Here is a 17754-nt window from a genome sequence, read left to right on the forward strand (position 1 = left end):
GCGCGCGCGCGCGTGCATGCTGTGTCACATCCTGACACCTGTGTGTAGGTGTGGACCAGGGCACAGGTGCAGGTGCAACCTCCCGGGGCCTATTTTCGTATTGGGACAGATATTTTTGCATGTGTCTGCATGCCGAAGTGTGTGTGTGTGTACGTGTGTGTGCGCGCGCGTTTGTGTTTGTGTGGGCGTGTGTGCTGTGGCTCGCTTGATGGAACCGCACTGAGAGGTATGTGGTTGAGACAGCTAGCTAGCTGCTTCCCAGCACCTGGCTTTAATTTAATTTGGCACGTTGTCCTGTTTTTATTTTTGTGAGTGTGAGAGCTAATGACCTCCTGAACATAGAATGATCGTAGACCTCTGCCAAGGCGGAACTATAGTGCCGAAGAGAGGTAGGTTTTCCCTCCTTAGCATAGCCGCAAGTGTAATAATTGTTTGTAAGCCGAAGCAGAGATGAAAACAGCAAGTGCTCCGAAGGTGGTGGTCACTTCTGCCTGTGGGTGGCGGTAATAGACAAACGTGAAGTCAAAACACGTTTATGGGGAAGATATATCAGAAATCTTCCAGGACTCATATCCCAAAAACTATACAGTAAATCCCCCTCCATCGTGGGGACCAGGTTTGCGGGCTTGAAATTTCACAGATTTGTGTGTGTGTGTGTGTGTGTGTGTGTGTGTGTGTGTGTGTGTGTGTGTGTGTGTGTGTTTTCTTTCGTACGGTTGTAACTATTTTGTTGTGGGTCGTGTTCATTATGGCTGTAATTCCACTGTTGGCCAGAAGATGGCGGGATATTGTTTTACACTAAAAATGTAGAAGAAGAGTAAAAGCAGGAAGTAGGTCAACAGTACGTATTTCAAGATTAGGTAACTTTGTATTGGAAATCATTCCATTTAAACTCCATGTAATCTTGCTTTTTATGTCTACAGAAAGCAAAGGCTTTATATTAATTTTGTAACGTATGACTTAGGGTATTATTAATGATGTATATTGTGAGATAACTTAGGGTATTATTATTGATGTATATTGTGAGATAATTGAATTTGTTCGTTTGGAAAAGGGGATGTTTACAGTCCACACACAGAAGGATTGGAACATTGGACAATATGTTTATCTCATCTATTCCTATTGCGCTCTCTCTCTCAACATATTGTTTTTGAATGTGTTTGTATTATTTTAAACGTGTTTGAAGACATTAAAAAAATAACTCCTGTTAATGCTCTCAAAATTTGCTTTGGGAGTATTTAAATTTCTTTCTGCGTTGTGGATTTCACTTATTGTGGGGGTATTCTGGAGCTTACTGTATTTCAAATGCAACCGACAAATGACAGTTTTCTCCTTTCAAGGATTACCTGGAGTTTTACCGCACTCTTGGAAGGATTCTACTGACCATCTTGACCACCGACTTCAAGACAGGAACCCTTGATGACTCCCTGATCTTAGCAAAAGGTGGACGGCGAATCACATAGAGCCAAGACGATGGGTGTTTAGGGAGGTTGCTCCAACACAGCGATGTTCTTCTCAACCAGGAACTGTCAGAAGCTCAGGAAACTGTGAGTAGGCACAAGTGGTCCATCCACAACTCATCTTGCGAACCAAACGGAGCAAACACTGCAGGATGTCTTTGTAGAATACTGGTTCATCATCTGGCTAGCAGTCAAGATGTAAACTCATAACTTGTAGTTTGGGTTTATGAATCCGGTCCTAAAATAAAGTAAAACTACTCAACCATTGAGTTTTAGTTTGAAGTCGCAGTCAGTGTTAGCGCAAAATCATGAAGCTTCTGCTAGAAAGCAAAACAACAACAAAGAAGTCAGAAAAAGCCTGCTAGAACAACTGAAATTTATTTGGGGTTAATTCGAGTCATTTAAAATGGCGGCATGTGTGTCGTGACTCCCATTTGACGTGTGATTGGCTTATTCTAAATATAGTCACATTCCAATTATAAGATGGTGTCCACACTTGTGCAACCACATTATTTCCGTTACTTGTACTTCCCCTTTGGAATTTTTTTTTTTGAATGGAGTTTCACAGGTTTTAGGTGACATACGAGTGCAAAAAGTTGTTCAACAATGAGGAGATTTTTCATGTTAGTCGATGGGAGCTGGAAACTCAAATTGTTATTGTGCGTTCTCTTTCTGTCTGTTGTTTGCAACGAGAGATGTAAAAGAATCCACAAGCAGGAACAAGGCTTTGTATGTATGTATGTCAGGCTTTGTATGTATGTGGGTGTGTGTTGAGACTGAGCCTATTGTGTGCAGATGGGCCTTTAATGAGCCAACAGCTGGCCGCAAACAGCGCGGCGCTCCAGCCGGCTGCTTGTGCCTCTCTCGCTGACCTACTCTGTGTAATCTAAACGCTTTGCTCTACTTTCTCCTTTTGTAACCAGCCACTTTGTTCAATTCTACAGAAACAAAACAAAACAAAAAAAAAATCATTGTGAGAAGTCGCGTAGGAGGAGCGAGCGTCAGGCGTGCGTCACCCCCCCCCCCACACACACACACACACACACATACTTATATGAACAAGCGTTCTCGCCCACCACCACCTCGAACGCCGCGCCCTGTGTGCCGCCTAATGCTCGGAGAGTCAGCGCCCACGCGAAGAAACAAGTGACACCTTGCAGAGATGTGCACCCACACATGTACACATCATGCACCGCGGCCTCCTTTCCGCTGTTTCAAGCAATGCTGTCTGTTCACAGAATTGTTGACTCACACAAATGTCGAGTCTGTCTTATGAAGGTCTCTTCATACGAAATTTTCAAGTTACGAAACGCCTCAACAGGAAAATATTGCCTCATGTTACGAACGAAATTTCAAGATACGAAAGGTAAAAATGCAGTATGTGCTGCTACTCGCAGTTCAGATTTTCCTGAAGGCAACATACAGTTGAGTTGTATTCCAGTTTTATGTTACATTCTGGTCAGCTAGCACGTGAGCTAGCCACTAACTCTCACTGAGCTAGCTTGCTCCTGGACTGCTGGACCAGCGGCAGGGCGACCCAATTCGCCGCTGCTAATTTCTGATGGGGCTGTCGCATCTTGTGGCTTCTAGGTGCCAAGCATCTGTCTTCTGTCTTCTGGCGTCTGGCAGAGTGACGTTTAGTGAGACCAAAGCTGTGTCTAATACAAAAATGTTTGCTATCTTGTGTCATTTAGAGGCACTTCTACACCTTTATGTCTGGGCATCAATAACTTGCAGGTTTTTGCAATTTGAGGTGGTGTTTTCACATAATTCTAGTAGTTTTCTTTGTGGTTTCTAAAATATTTGTTTGCCCCCCCCCCCTCATTTAAAAATGGAGAAAATGCCTTGGTGGAGGTCTGTGCTCTACGGCGTGCCCTTTCTCTTGTAGTATGCAGGGTTTTTTGCAGCTGCCAGATGTGTTTTGCATCCTCTCCCTCCTCCCCCCTATGGTTCCTGCATGGGCGCAGGGCCTCTCTATCGGAGCGCCGGGGCTCCAGGAACCGGAGCACAGCAATGCCTCTGTGTTGCCCAGAGAAGCACAGCCTTGTCTGGGTTGCTGCATCTGCGGCCCTAGAGGGCAAGCTGGGGGAAGAGGGCGAACTCAGGGATGCGCCTGGAGTGTGCTGGCCTTAGATGTCCTGCATTTCTACTTTATCTTGGTCTGAGCCTTGTCATTCCGTAAATGTGGTATGACAACCATAAATGCCTGGGGGGGAAAAAATTGAAAGGGGAAGTCAAGTCAAAAATGTTATTTATAATATGCGCCCCTGTAGTCTAAACACAGCATTCTGACTCATAGTTTGTGGAATGTGAATTCAGCAGCAACATCTACCCGCTTTTATTCATCTCAAGGGGCGGCCATTTTGCCACTTGCTGTCGACTGAAAATGACATCACAGTTGCTCAGGGCTCAGGGAATGACCAATCGTGGCTGACCTGTTTTCTGAGTTTGGTCATGTGACGTCTTGGAAGCTGAGCCATGATCATGGTCCCTTTATGTTGTCATTGCCATTCAATCTTCAAAGAGCCAATAGATTTCCTCCTACTCGAATGACCTAGCTTCATCGTTTTAATGCAATTTGACCCCTGACAGGGAAAAGCTTAATGTCACTTCTTATTTCGGATGTATGTCAAAGGAGTATAATGCTATTTTAGTCTGTGACTACGACATCATACCTGTAAAAGGTTAAGTGAGCTACGGTTAAACCCATTGAAAATGAGGACCGTCACTACCTGTTGATGGCGCTTACTGCCAATTGCAGCCAATTCTGGAACGACCCGAACTGAAACAGCTACTCTAGAAAGGGCATTTTGAGAGGAGGGGGACGCTATTTTCTGTCTGTTGGTCCCGGGTCCATTAAATCGAGGTTCCACTGTATCATAAGCTCGTTCTTTCTCCCCAGAGGGAACACGAATGGGTTAAGGGCGGCTGTGGAGGAGGGCAGCACGTGGCCGTGGGGCCCAGTTGGCTTGCTCACTGGGCTGCCAGCTTATTGGCTCACTTCCCGCACTGTGCACCTGGTCGCCAGTGTGCGTCCGCCCGTGCTAGACGACACTGGCAGCGCGTGACACGCACATATGCACAGGAAGTGCAGAAATAAGTGCAGCGAGTCATTGTCACAATTGCCACTGAGCAATAGGTGGGGGGCTCGGGACATGGAGGATATGGGCTTCAGTGGTGATTAGGAGGGCAGCGTTTGGCATCCATAAAGAGTAAATAAAGAAATCACATTTGGTCACACTTGGTTTTCAAGGAACAGTATTTTCCCAAGTCTGCGTTGCGTTTGTGTGTGTTGTTTGTGTTTGGGACTGCGTTGCTCTCCCTGTCCATATTCTGGGACTGCTCAGAAGGTCGCATCGTAAACGTGACTGTTACACATTTCATGTTGCAACAAAAGGCCATCCAAACGGTGTGATTTAACAGAAAAAAATGCTGTATTGAGCTTGGAAGCCTGAGAATTGCTCTCCACGAATTCTATCCAACAGCAAGGGCCCTCCAAATAATGTCAGCAGGGGAAAAATTTTTTTATCAGGCTTTGGGGCACGAATTCTACCTAGAGACAAGCGATCATGCAAATGAGGACAAAGAACTTGTGAGATGCAGTTTGAGAATTTAGAATTTTAGTATTACAATGACTTTATAACACACGTCTGTCAACTTTTCTGTCCCTTTTTTGTTGTGTGGGGTAGTCCGTCCCTCTGTCCTTAGTTGCAGTGGACAAATAAATGTGCTGCAGAGTGTCTACCGAGGAACGAGGACCCGCCAAATATGACACAATCAGGATTTTTGTATAAATCGGCGATTGGGGCACACTGTGCCCCACAAATTTTGCTAAGCAGCGTAACACGTAACATAACACACTTCGTCCGCACCTCCCTGTCCTTTTTCCACTGTATGCGGCAGTAGTACATTGCTCTGCCCAAACTCATCATGGGAATACCATAGTGAGCGTAACTAGAGTGTGACATTTTTTTTTCCACTGGGCTTTGGGGCACAAATGATTGCGCCCCATGAATTCTACCTAGCAACAAAAGGACATCCAAGCATGTGATTTCGCAGAAACATGTATGGTGCTTGAGGCAGTACGAATTGCTCATCATTAATTCTGCCTAGCAACAAAAAGAAACTCTCCAAACATCACGTGTGCAGAGAAAACGACCATGAAAGGAAATCAAATTCTGCGAATTTATTTTGCTTTTGTTTTTTGGGGCGGGGGGGTTTCTGGGTGTGAGGTTTTAAAGTCACAAATATCTCCAGGCTTGTCATGTGTCAGCGCGCAAATTATTGTGTCAAATTTATTGTTGGTTGAATTTTCACACCGTCATCAAAACACTCGTCACTCACTCCTTAAAATGTTTAGTTTACTTTTTTTTTTTTACTTGAGCTTTTACCAAAGTTACTTTGTTTTATGAAAGTTGTACTTTTACTCAAGTACTGCTTGCTGATGCAAGGCTGTGTACCTCACATTTAAAAGATTACCTATCCTTCATGTCATTTCCAGTTGGTCGAGTGAATGGCCTCTAGGTATGAATTGTATGTATTTCTCCTTCCTATCGTGCCTTTATCTGCGCCGTCCATCTGCATCTGTTGGCACGCAAGCCACGCCTCGCCACGATTGCCAGTAAGCCCTCCGTTGCAACACGACGCAACACAGGAAAAGTGTCGTTGCGCAACGTTCGGTTTTCTCAGGTGCCACTCTCATGACACACGTGTACACAAAGAGGACGTGCGTAGATATCGTGTTTTCACAAGCACGCCTCTACCTTTTCTATCCGCAACAGATCTGAACCTGATACTGACCCAGGGCATGTTCCTCTTCATACCAGTGAAGTGAGCCTCAGGATCGTTGTGGAGGATGACAGATCGAAGTGAAAGATGATGATGATGATGATGAAAATGATGCAAGCAGCTGCTCTTGAACACCCACACTCTTCCTGCTGCACCCCGTGTGTGTGTGTGTTGTACATGCAAAGTGAAAATATATAAATTTCATTTTTTTTTCTGAATTTATCTTTGATTGTGTTAAAATAAAATATAAGTTCAGCATTCAGTGTTGGAAGCCGACAAACATCAGACATCAGCCAGCTGCTGATTTTCCACAAGAGCCGTTGACAGTTCGTTTGAAGTGCATGAGGTGTTCGTAAAGTTCGCGTCCTCCAAAACCACCGACATATTCAACGTCACGTGGTGACTTGGACAGATGGCGCACCGGCTGCTCAAGGCTCCTTCAACAAAGCTGAGTGAACCGCCCCCATACCAGTACTACACTGCATCATACAGGTGGGTCAGTGAGCCGGGCCTATCAATTTGGGGACTTTGAAATAACATGCAGCATAAAGTTAATGTTATTTTAAAATCTTTGAATTAGTTGATTGTTGTGGAAAAACAATACCCAAAAGCTCTTACACTTGGTTTGCTATTCACGAGTTTTGTGCCACCGTTGAATGTAAGTTTTTATGTGTGAGCCCTTTCCACTGACAAAAAAAAAAAAAAAATCACAGTATGTGGTTATTTTTTGTTTGCCTCATATCCTTTATTGTTGAAGACTGGATTTTTTTTTTTTTAATACATGAACATGAAGCATTATGAGTGCAACGTAATTTGAGTAAATGTTAAAAATGTACATATTGTGGTCTGGTTTAAAAATGGCAATTTTTTGTCATTCATCTGGTTAGGAAGAGTGCACTCCTGTGTTGCCCCTTGGTCGCGCTGGCGAAAAATGATGGCTCCTTCCGTCATTTAAGTTGCCCATCTGGGATCTACCAGTGCACCTTTGTGTGATGATGACCATGGAACTGGAAATGTGAGTTATTGCGAGTCAAAAAATCAACCTAAGCAATGATTTCATCCATGTGCCCGTCTGTGTGTTTGTCTGTTCGAAGCAACTGTAAAATTATGCACACTTTGAACATTGTGTGATTCGGTGTGTACCACTAGACGGAGCACACTTTGAGATTCACTGAAAATCACAAAAGAAGAATGTAATGCACGCTGTCTTGATGCTTCCAACCCTTTGCCCGTTTGATAGCACACATAGAACTTCTTTTATGTCTTACATAAACTATTAATATGTGTCTATTCCGTGATAAGTTCTGCAAGGCTTCTCCTGTCTGGTTTGAATTTTTTGAGCACGTTTTTAGAAACTAAAACCACCTCAAAAAACATCCGGTGGAAACTCTGGCCTGACACATTCAAGTCTGTTGGTGGAAAACTTGAGGTGACAATGTGGCCATCCTTGCGGTGTCAGCAGGTTGCACATTTCTATTTGTGTGAACCGTGTACTTGCACTGTTACCGTATTCCGATTTCATTTCATCCGGTTGAGGAATCCATTAAGCACTTTTAAAATTGCAGTTTCAAAAGTCCAGTCACCCACTGTTTTGTCTATTGTGGCATTTCAAGAAAAAAAAAAATTAAAAAATGTAATTGTCTTCGTTTTACGTCAAGTTTGACAGTTAGCTGAGACTGGCATAAAACAGGTTGCCGCTTCTTTTTTGAACAATACCCAATAATTATCTGCTGAACTGCTGCTTGTTGTGAAAGGAATCGAGTCAGCTGCCGCCATCCAGCATGCATAACTCAAGTTCATGCAAATTTGGTTACTGTGTTGAAAAGTGTTAATTTCATTAAAAAACAAATTGCCCAAAAAAATGTTCCTGGGGTTTTTGGGGGGAGGCTGGAATGGATTAATGGCGTTTCCGTCCATTTCAATGGGGGGGTGATGTGGTCATTTTACGCCACACGTCTTTCATCAGGACACATGAGGCCATGCCCACTTTGGTTCTTTTGATGACTTTGATGGATGACACCAAAGTGTTTTCTTCTTGACTCCTTTGCGTCATTTGAAAGCAGAATTTAGAGGAGCCGGTGTTGTTCATTCACGAAGTGTGGCGATCATGACGCATCGTCATCATCAATGTGGTGTTTTCTCCTGGGCAGTGATCCATGACTCCTTCTTTTGTCTCCTGCGCCTGCTGCTATTGATGGGGCTGCTGCGGTCAGGACAGTGTCGCCCGGCCCATGACGACGTCTTCTGCAAGGCGCTCAAGTCGGCTGTCCATCAAATAGACGCCATCAGGGAGACCGCGGAGCAACTCCAACTCGTGGTCACGACAATACTACCACTACTTCTTGTCCTTCTTCCTTCATCCTGCCCCTCAATATATACTCAATCTTGCGCCTCATTTGCCTTCCTCCTCTTCTGCTTCCTCATCCCGCTTGCTGTTCCCATGAAAAGCTCCCAATTGAAACTTGGCCATTTGCATTTCAGCGCGACGAAGGGCTTGTGGAGGACTTGTTGGATGTCAGACTACAAAGTCTTCCTGTCATATCGATCACTGCTTCTCGCTTCCAAACATGGAAGGTAAACAATTTCAGCCTTGCCAGACACATCAAACATACACAAGTGCAGTCAGTACATTTTTTTTGTAGTATTCCCACAAGACACATTTACAGTGGTGGGACTTGTGGGATTTTTCCAGCACGTTAAACCGCCACTATCATGTCACAATTGTAGAAACCGACCAATGCAATGGGGGCTGCACCACTAACGTGGCAGGTTTGTTTGTCCTTGCAGGCCAACAAATATCTGTCTCAGCTGTACATGCACACTCTGGCCTTAAGAATGCATGTGGAGTGGCTCAAGGCAGCCACAGAAAGTGTCAGCTTGCCCTCCGAGGCTGCGGGGGCCGCCGGTGTTCACCTGCTGCAACTGGCCAGCCTCATCAGGACGGCCCTGATTCAGGTGAGGTGTGAGGACCGACTGTCGCCACCTAGAGGACAACATCGGACACCAGCGAGTCCCCTTCAAAAGTATTAAAACGGCAAAGTCAATTAGGTTGTTTTTGATGTTTGCAGGGACATGGAATTCTTGACAAACAATAGAAAGGTTGGCAGTTAATATCGGGGCACATGTGGACAATTCATGGAGCGGTCACCAGTCAGGACTCTCACAGAAAGCGCACCTGTCCTCAGCATTAAAAACTGGTGCATCCTGATTTTTGTTGCCCGTGCAAGTCCAGTTAAGCATGTTTGTGAATTTTCTTTTTACACGCCCGCGGCGCGCCTGACAATTTGGTAACTGAAAGTAGACTAGACCTTAGACCGGCTGGGAGCAGGTCTAACTTGTAGTGCAGGTGGTGTAATGCAATTTTGGTGGATTTGATCGAGGTGCAGACAGACAGATCATTCAGCCATGGAGGTCTGCCTTTAGTTCCTTTCAAACATGCTCTGTGCGCTTTGATGTTCTGCCCGCACTCCGAGTCTAGTTTTGCTTCCACAATGTCATAAACTCTGCGCCTCTCCTGCAATGAATTTAAAGGGAATGAGAGGAGCCGCTTCAATTGGCAGGGAATCAAGTCCGATGTGTTCACACCCACAACAGTGCAACGCCCCCTTTTTTTTTTTTATCCGCCACGCTATGCCCCCCTTGCATGCCCCTGTGAAAATACCAAACCATCGCCTACCTTAGCTCCCCCCAGCTTACGGCAAAGTCAATTAGGTTGTTTTTGATGTTTGCAGGGACATGGAATTCTTGACAAACAATAGAAAGGTTGGCAGTTAATATCGGGGCACATGTGGACAATTCATGGAGCGGTCACCAGTCAGGACTCTCACAGAAAGCGCACCTGTCCTCAGCATTAAAAACTGGTGCATCCTGATTTTTGTTGCCCGTGCAAGTCCAGTTAAGCATGTTTGTGAATTTTCTTTTTACACGCCCGCGGCGCGCCTGACAATTTGGTAACTGAAAGTAGACTAGACCTTAGACCGGCTGGGAGCAGGTCTAACTTGTGGTGCAGGTGGTGTAATGCAATTTTGGTGGATTTGATCGAGGTGCAGACAGACAGATCATTCAGCCATGGAGGTCTGCCTTTAGTTCCTTTCAAACATGCTCTGTGCGCTGTTCTGCCCGCACTCCGAGTCTAGTTTTGCTTCCACAATGTCATAAACTCTGCGCCTCTCCTGCAATGAATTTAAAGGGAATGAGAGGAGCCGCTTCCATTGGCCGGGAAGAAAAACTGGCTGCGTTCACTCCCACAACGGCGCAAACGTCACCCATGCACACAGTTAGACTGCGCTCGGCGCCAAACTTGCACCGGGCATGAAAATGTCAAACACAGATTGACAAACGCTGGACTGGTCACTAGTCATTGCATATGCAGATGAATGCGGCGCCAAACTTGCACTGGGCATGAAAATGGGCCCCTCAGTGTCAAACACAGATTGACAAATACTGGACTGGTCACTAGTCATTGCATATGCAGATGAAAAAAGAGACTCGTCATCAGTCCCTGTCAGGGCACAGAGGGACAAACAAGCATGCCCCCTCACATTCCCACTTTTTTGAGGCTTTGCTGAAGCTAGCATGCTAGCGTGCTTTTAGAATGCGGGAGGAGAGGACAGCCTGAGTCCAGATGGGAACCATCGACCTCAGGCTTGAGCCATGCCACTTGGTCACTGTGCAGCCACAACACACATCTTCATTCATCGTTTCAAAGTTCCCCTTACTGTTTGCAGCCAGTCAGCTCCTGGTTTTTGTTTTCTTGTGTACTGACACGACATCCCCGCTTTGTGGGTTTCAGATTGACGCGGTTGCCCTTCCGCCGCCGCGTTCGTCACTTCCCACGGTCTCCTCTGCGTTTGACGTTCTCCGCTACTCCGTGGAGATGTCTCGCAGCTTGAAGGTGTTCTGCCACTGGTCCAAACGGCTCGTACGCCATCTGCACATAAAGGCGCTCTGTCCTCCATCCAGAAGTCTGTGAAGAAGATGAGCGTCATATCTCATCATTCATTCATTCATTCATTCAAACTCTACTTTTTGTTGAGTTGCAAATGTACAACTATTTCCCACCTGGACCAGGTCGGACAGTTGAGGTACTGAACCCCACTCGTTTCATACATCCATTCACCAAAACAATATTCTATATTATAATTTTTAATTTTATGCAATATTAACCCATTTAAAGTCATGAAAATAGCTTGAGAGCAAATCTATTGGCACTCTTGAAAGGTCAAACTATAGCTATATAATGAAGCTCAGTCCATTTTTTTGGGCACCATTTTCGAATGTAAAGTGTACCTTGGCTAGATAAAGGTTGAGAAACACTCAAGTTTACTTTACCACAAACACATTTACCGCTTCGCTACTGTTGGGGGCGCCCTTGAGTGAACAAACCTAACAATTCGTGAGTGCTGCTTTAAACTAGATTATTGCACATCCTCTGTCACGGTGCTGCAAGAAGACGGCTGGGCCTGTGGTGAGCCACAGACCAAAATAACCGGTACACCCCCCCCCCCACACACACACACACACAGACTCACACTCCTCTTGATAAGAGCACATGTGCATCCACCCACACATCATGTCACACTTGCACACAGTGAGACTTGTTTATGTGACAATCCCTACAAGAGAGGTTGCTGAAACTGGACATTTGATGTCATCACATTCAGTCAAAGGCGACTTTGCAAATTAAAAAAATAACATGTTCATATTTGTTTTAAAACTGTCAGTATGACCTGATAGTAGTGCATGAGTAAAATGATCCGTGGGAAAGAAAAGAATCTGCCCTCTCTGACCCCAGTTTGTGCTTCTCATTGGCTTTGCAATAAACCATCGCGCCCAAGGTAAAACAACCAATCCAAGACAGAAGGCGTCATTTACAAGGTGTCAAATCTTTTTGGGGGGGGTTGTAGGAGAGATTAAAATATGTACCTTCCATTTTCAAAGCACATCGTATGTTTCAGATCAAACGTTGTTAATTGCCTGTCATTCAAGCGATGATTAATCAGGGAACAGGGAAAGTGTAATTTTATAGGTATTTGTTTTGGAGATACAGATCTCACGCCTGTGTCAAGGCACCTTCTAACCTCTTTGTGACTTCTGTTCCGTATGTTTAGTTTGTATGATCTCCTTCCACTTTTTCAAGAGTCCCACTTTGACCATTTGCAAAGTTTCTGCAGCAACCTGTGTAAATGTCGCGGAACCACAGACAGTTCTCGGGACTGTTTCAAACTCCCCTGCATGGACTGTCCCAACTGTGCAAAAAAATAAAAAATACTCCATGTACTGTTTTAAGATTACTGCATGACAAGTGGACAGGTTCTGTAGGAACCTGTGAAAATGTGGTGATTCCATAGACAGTTCCGATGCCCCAGAGGAAAAGTTCAGTTTGATAGGTTTCAAGATTCCTGCCATTGCCACTGCCAATTTGAAATGGTAGTAGACACAGGCCAAATTTGAACCTGAACAGCATCAGTGGTCACATTGACATTTAATAATTTGACATCATTTGAATTTGAATCTATTTTAGGTCACTTGACGAAAAGTCACCAAATTTCAGGATGACATCATGACATTCTGGGGTCTGTCAAATGACAGAATCCGACAAATTTGACCCGAGCAGTGTGTAAGGATGAAGAGTCATTTGAAAGTGTGATAATTTAGCGCAAATTCATTCATCTGCCTTTTCGCAAGCTCTGTCACTTTCGCCCGATGTCTCAATGTCGTCTTTTCTCGCTGACAAGCTGGCATAGTGGCATCATTCTAAAACTGGTATTAGGCATTTCCTGCTGCGTCCGTTAGTGTGTGTGTGTGTGTGTGTGTGTGTGTGTGTGTGTGTGTGTGTGTGTGTGTGTGTGTGTGTGTGTGTGTGTGTGTGTTAGGGGGCGGGGGCGGGCGGAACGCACCTGGTCGGCGCAGCTGTGGGGATCCTAGCAGGGGGGAGAGCGAGCTAGAGGAAGCAGAGGAAGAGCGAGAGAGCGGGATGGGAGGGAACCAAAAGGAGGCCCTGTGTGCTGGAGTGCCGGGCGACCCGCTTGGGTTCAAACGCACCCAGAAATAGGGAAGAAATAACTCGGGCACAGATTTGGGACATTGTTATCGATAAACAATAGACATATGTGAGTGAATGACGCTTCCTTTTTGGTTTTATAGTTTATCGAGTGCCTAGTCATAATCAGTGATGAGGTTTCAAAGAGAAACGCGTTTTATGGTTGGAAGGTCACTTGCAACAGTTGTTGTGGGTGTAGTTCGGCCGCTCTCCTGTAGAGGGCGCAAGGAATCAGGTTTGAATTTGGGAAAACACAGGTGACGCTCGTCACAAAGCAAAAATGATTGTTTTTAATGACGGTATGTTATGTTGCCAGAAAAATTATAGGATGAAGTTGAGGGATGAGGGGTGGATAAAACTTTACTTTTGTTGTTGCGACTTTCTCCTGCAAGAAGGAGTTTGATTTTCCTCCCCAAAAAGTTGAGACAGGAAATATCAACAGATTGGGTTGGACTTTGTTGGGTCCACTGTGTTGCAGTGACCACGTGATTCGTGATTATTCCTATTAGAGGCAAGATAAGAGGCGACAAACACGCGTGGTGGCTGACTTTTGTCAGTCAAAGTGCACGCTGTTTCTCCAGGATGTATTGCAGATGCACACACACACAGCCTGGTCCACAGCTGGATGAGCAAGGAGGAGTGAGCTGTGAGGTCAGGCGACCAGGTCAGAGGTGACGCTACAGAGAAGTGTGATAGAGGAAAGAGGAACACAAAGGAGTGCACCCCCCCCCCCACACACACACACACACACACACACCAAGGCAGACAGTTAATGAGTGATCAAAACTGCGTCTGCATCCTGGCTCTTTATCAACATGTCATCCAGGTCAAAAGTCATTAGATCAGACACATGATCAAAATTCCATTCACTTTCATTCAAACTACAAAGTTGTAATGCTTGCTCGCTTTAGGGCCACTTAGTTTCATTGTTATTTATTTATTGATTTATTTATTTTTACGCACATTAACACCCAAATATCCGTTTAAATTTACCACGGTGAGAAACTGTGTGGTAAAGTAAAATAAATAGCGCAAAGTATTTTAAAACAGTCCAATATTATGCTTTTAACCCACACCTTTGTTGTTATAACTGTTCACGGATCACCAAAAAAAAATTCTTTTTTTTTTTTTTAATCCTTTCATGCACCCTGTAACCTGATAACATAAGCTGTCCACTATCGTAACTGCTGTCCCTGAAAGGGTTAATCGACCAACGAATCGGTGATTGCAATTATTTTCTACCAAATAATCTGCAGTGGCCTCAAAGTATCCATACCAGTCAGTCCTAAAACTGTTCACTGTATAACTGCTTTTTTTTTCTTTTTTTTTTCATACAAATCAAGACAAAAACAAAACAGCCTCTGTCTCTTCAAACCTGAAAGTTGGCTCGCTCGTATGTCGAGGTGCCCACCCTGTTGCTTGTTTGTGTCCGTGTTTTTATGGCACTAAACTTTCCCGTAATGAGAGCACGCCACTAAAACTCTGATAAGCTATCTTCCCCTCCTCCTCCTCGTGTGAAAATTGCGGTTGTGATGTTATCAAGATACGCTAAGCGGGACGCACGATCAGCGATGCGCGCTCATGACCCCGAGTTCAATTAGCCCCGGCATTTGATGCCGTGACCCCTGCTGCTGCCGCTGCCGGGCACACGCACTCACGGATGCTCCCTCTTATGTCTGCTGCTCATCAATGCGGCCTTTGAAGGGAACGCAACCACCACAAACAGAACAGCGAATAGTCCATCACAAGGGCAGATTGTGAAGAAAAGTTGTTAAAAAGAAAAAAAAAGTGAGAGACACAAGTCATGTGTCTGTAATGTGTTAGACATCAGCTGATGTCCCACACGCGCAGGTTTTCGTTTTATGACACATTCTTGGATTTTTTTTTCTCCAAGTTGACCACTTTATAAGCACACAAGCAAAATGTAGCCAGAATTTTTAAATAGTAAATAAAGAATATTCTGAAGGGAAATAGAAATTTTACATGATCAGTGTGAATATTTGTGGAGGTCAAAATCTTGCAAGAATTCAGGTGCACATTTCAAAAAATTGCAAGACTAAACTTGTGGGGAGTAAAATATTTTTGGAAAATTCATTCATCAGAATACATTTGCAATATTGTTAACTCCACAATATCACGTTTTATTGTTCGTGTCCTCACTATACTGAGCTGATTTTTGCGACGTCTGTTTTTTTTTTTTTTTAGTAGCTTTTTACAATACAGTAGTACCTTGAGATATGAGTGACTCCACAAAACAAAAAGAATTCCACCTTGTGTATTTTAACCAGTCAAAAAACTGTCGAAACAAAGGTCTTGCTAGCTTAATGCCAAGTCTAATCAGCATTGATGTTGCAGTGCGTTAACCCTCGGCGACAGATTGATCACCAACAGTTCAGCAACGAACGCCATGTGGACAGACGATAAAACAGTATTCAGTTATATATTCTCTATCCTCTGCGTAGAACGACAAACATTACTGCCGCACTGATAGGTTGAGATGTTATTATGAATTCTACTGGACTCCTGGGTTGCAATATGAAAGTGATTCTAAATATCTACAGCGAAAATAAAATGTAAATGTAAGTTATTTGGAAATAATCTTTTTGAAATGTTACTAAAACAATGAAAGTTTATGTTTTAATTTTTTAAAAATACATTTTTAAAATTTAAAGAAAAGAGACATACTTTTGGAGCAAAAAGGTTATCTTGCAAAAAAAACAAAACTTTTTTTAATCAAATTTTAAGGAGAAACATCTGCGAAAAGGTGGCCCGGTATTCGAATGGTTAGCGTGTCAGCCTCGCAGTGCAGAGGTGTAGGGTTTGATTCCGGCTCGGGCCTTCCTGTGTGGAGTTTGCATGTTCTCCCCGTGCCTGCGTGGGTTTTCTCCGGGTACTCCAGTTTCCTCCCACATTCCAAAAATATGCACGGCAGGTGAATGGAACCCTCTTAAGTTGTCCCTCAGTGTGAGTGTATGCAATTAGCTGGGAATCAGTTCAGGGTGTCTCCCGCCTACTGCCCGAAGTAAACTGCGATAGGTTCCAGCATGCCCCGCAACCCTCATGAGGATAAGCGGATCAGAAAATGGATGGATGGATGTTTGGATGTAAAGAAAAGAAGAAGAAACATTTTATCAGGCCCTCTTAAGAAAACGAATGCATAAGATTGCAAAATGAGATTCTGGGGTGTTGAAGTCACAGTTTTGTGGGACATATCCAATATATTTAGGACCATATTGATTTTTGAAATCGGATATCTGATCTTCTGCTTTCTGTACCTGGAGTCCGATTGTTGGCTGTTTTTCGAAGTGTAATGATGTCATCTCAGACGAATGCGCAACTATTTACTCGGTACAATATGTGTGCGCCGTGGCGGGGGTCACGGGGATGCTCTTGACTGTGTCATCTCCAGCAGCTGTTTCCCTAAAACCCTGCCTCAAAAAACCCATCCCGCCGCTTCACAATGAAAGCAATACAAAGCAACAGGAAGTGCCTCCCGTTAACTGGGGGCCCAATCAAAGCCATCATTATTCCCTTGTCAGACTTTTGACAGGAAATGGCTTCTCTGGAAAAAAAAAAATACAGCAGCTGTGCAGGGAGTGTGCCTTTATTGTCTCATTGGTCTTTTTTTTTTTTTTGGGGTCTCTTTTTAACTCGTCAGTTGGTGTTGACAAAAGACTGCATGACATGGTTTGCAGTGATTATTTTTTTAAAAAGGTTTTTATACTTAAGTTATTGTTATGCCCTCACATGGTTAGCGACAGTTGATGCACCTGGAGCTGCTGTCAGCCACAGCTCACACCCAACATTCAAATACAGACTAGTCAATGTGACGTGCCCCCCCCCCCAAACCCCGCCTCTCGAAGTTACATATCTAACACGGTGACACTACACTCTGTACAGTATTATCTACACATTTTATGTTCACGGGAGGCAGGTTAGACAGGTAATTTTGCAGACAAGTGGGAGGGATGCGCCGCAGTGGGAGTGGTCACAGCCGTCTTCAGTCATAATCAAAGCAGCTGCTTTCATTCCCTTTAAATGTGGTTCACTGGTCACGAACCAGAATGTTGATATGGCGGAAGCGCATCTGTGTGATATGTATGCATTGGTGAAAATTTTACAAGAATATATTTATGATTGGAAGAAATTAACCTCATATGAAAATGAATTCCTCATATTGGGGAGTGAACGTATTTTTGAAGAAAAAAATTCATTTTCCAACTATACATTTGTGAAAAAATATATTTTTAGAAGAATCTAACCTTATTAAATTCATTGAGTAACATGCATTTTTATTCAATCAAAAATGTTGAATGCTGTCAAAAAATGAAACTTAACTCTTGCTGGACCACATTTCACCGCCTTTGCTCCCCATTCCCAAATCCAGCATTGCCTCGCAAAATGCCTCGCCGAGTACTCGCACCCATGACTGCACACACAAACACACACACACACACACACACA

General features: G+C 44.1%; 1 protein-coding gene across 9 annotated transcripts in view; it reads left to right on the forward strand.

Annotated features, from left to right (window-relative positions):
• Nucleotides 1-695: 695 nt before the first annotated feature.
• LOC109517467 (uncharacterized) overlaps nt 696-17754 on the forward strand; it is a 24644-nt gene continuing 7585 nt past the window's right edge. For 4 of the 9 annotated variants that reach the window (XM_019872652.1, XM_019872653.1, XM_019872654.1 and 1 more), the window contains exons 1-3: nt 7276-8565; nt 8730-8822; nt 9036-9203. In XM_019872652.1, the coding sequence (XP_019728211.1) occupies nt 8356-8565; nt 8730-8822; nt 9036-9203 (471 nt within the window). In that variant the 5' untranslated portion in view covers nt 7276-8355. The other 5 variants (XM_019872657.1, XM_019872656.1, XM_019872658.1 and 2 more) reach the window with 5 other exon arrangements.

Source organism: Hippocampus comes, unplaced genomic scaffold, assembly GCF_001891065.2.
Source record: "Hippocampus comes isolate QL1 unplaced genomic scaffold, H_comes_QL1_v1.1 scaffold92, whole genome shotgun sequence".
Taxonomy (NCBI): domain Eukaryota; kingdom Metazoa; phylum Chordata; class Actinopteri; order Syngnathiformes; family Syngnathidae; genus Hippocampus; species Hippocampus comes.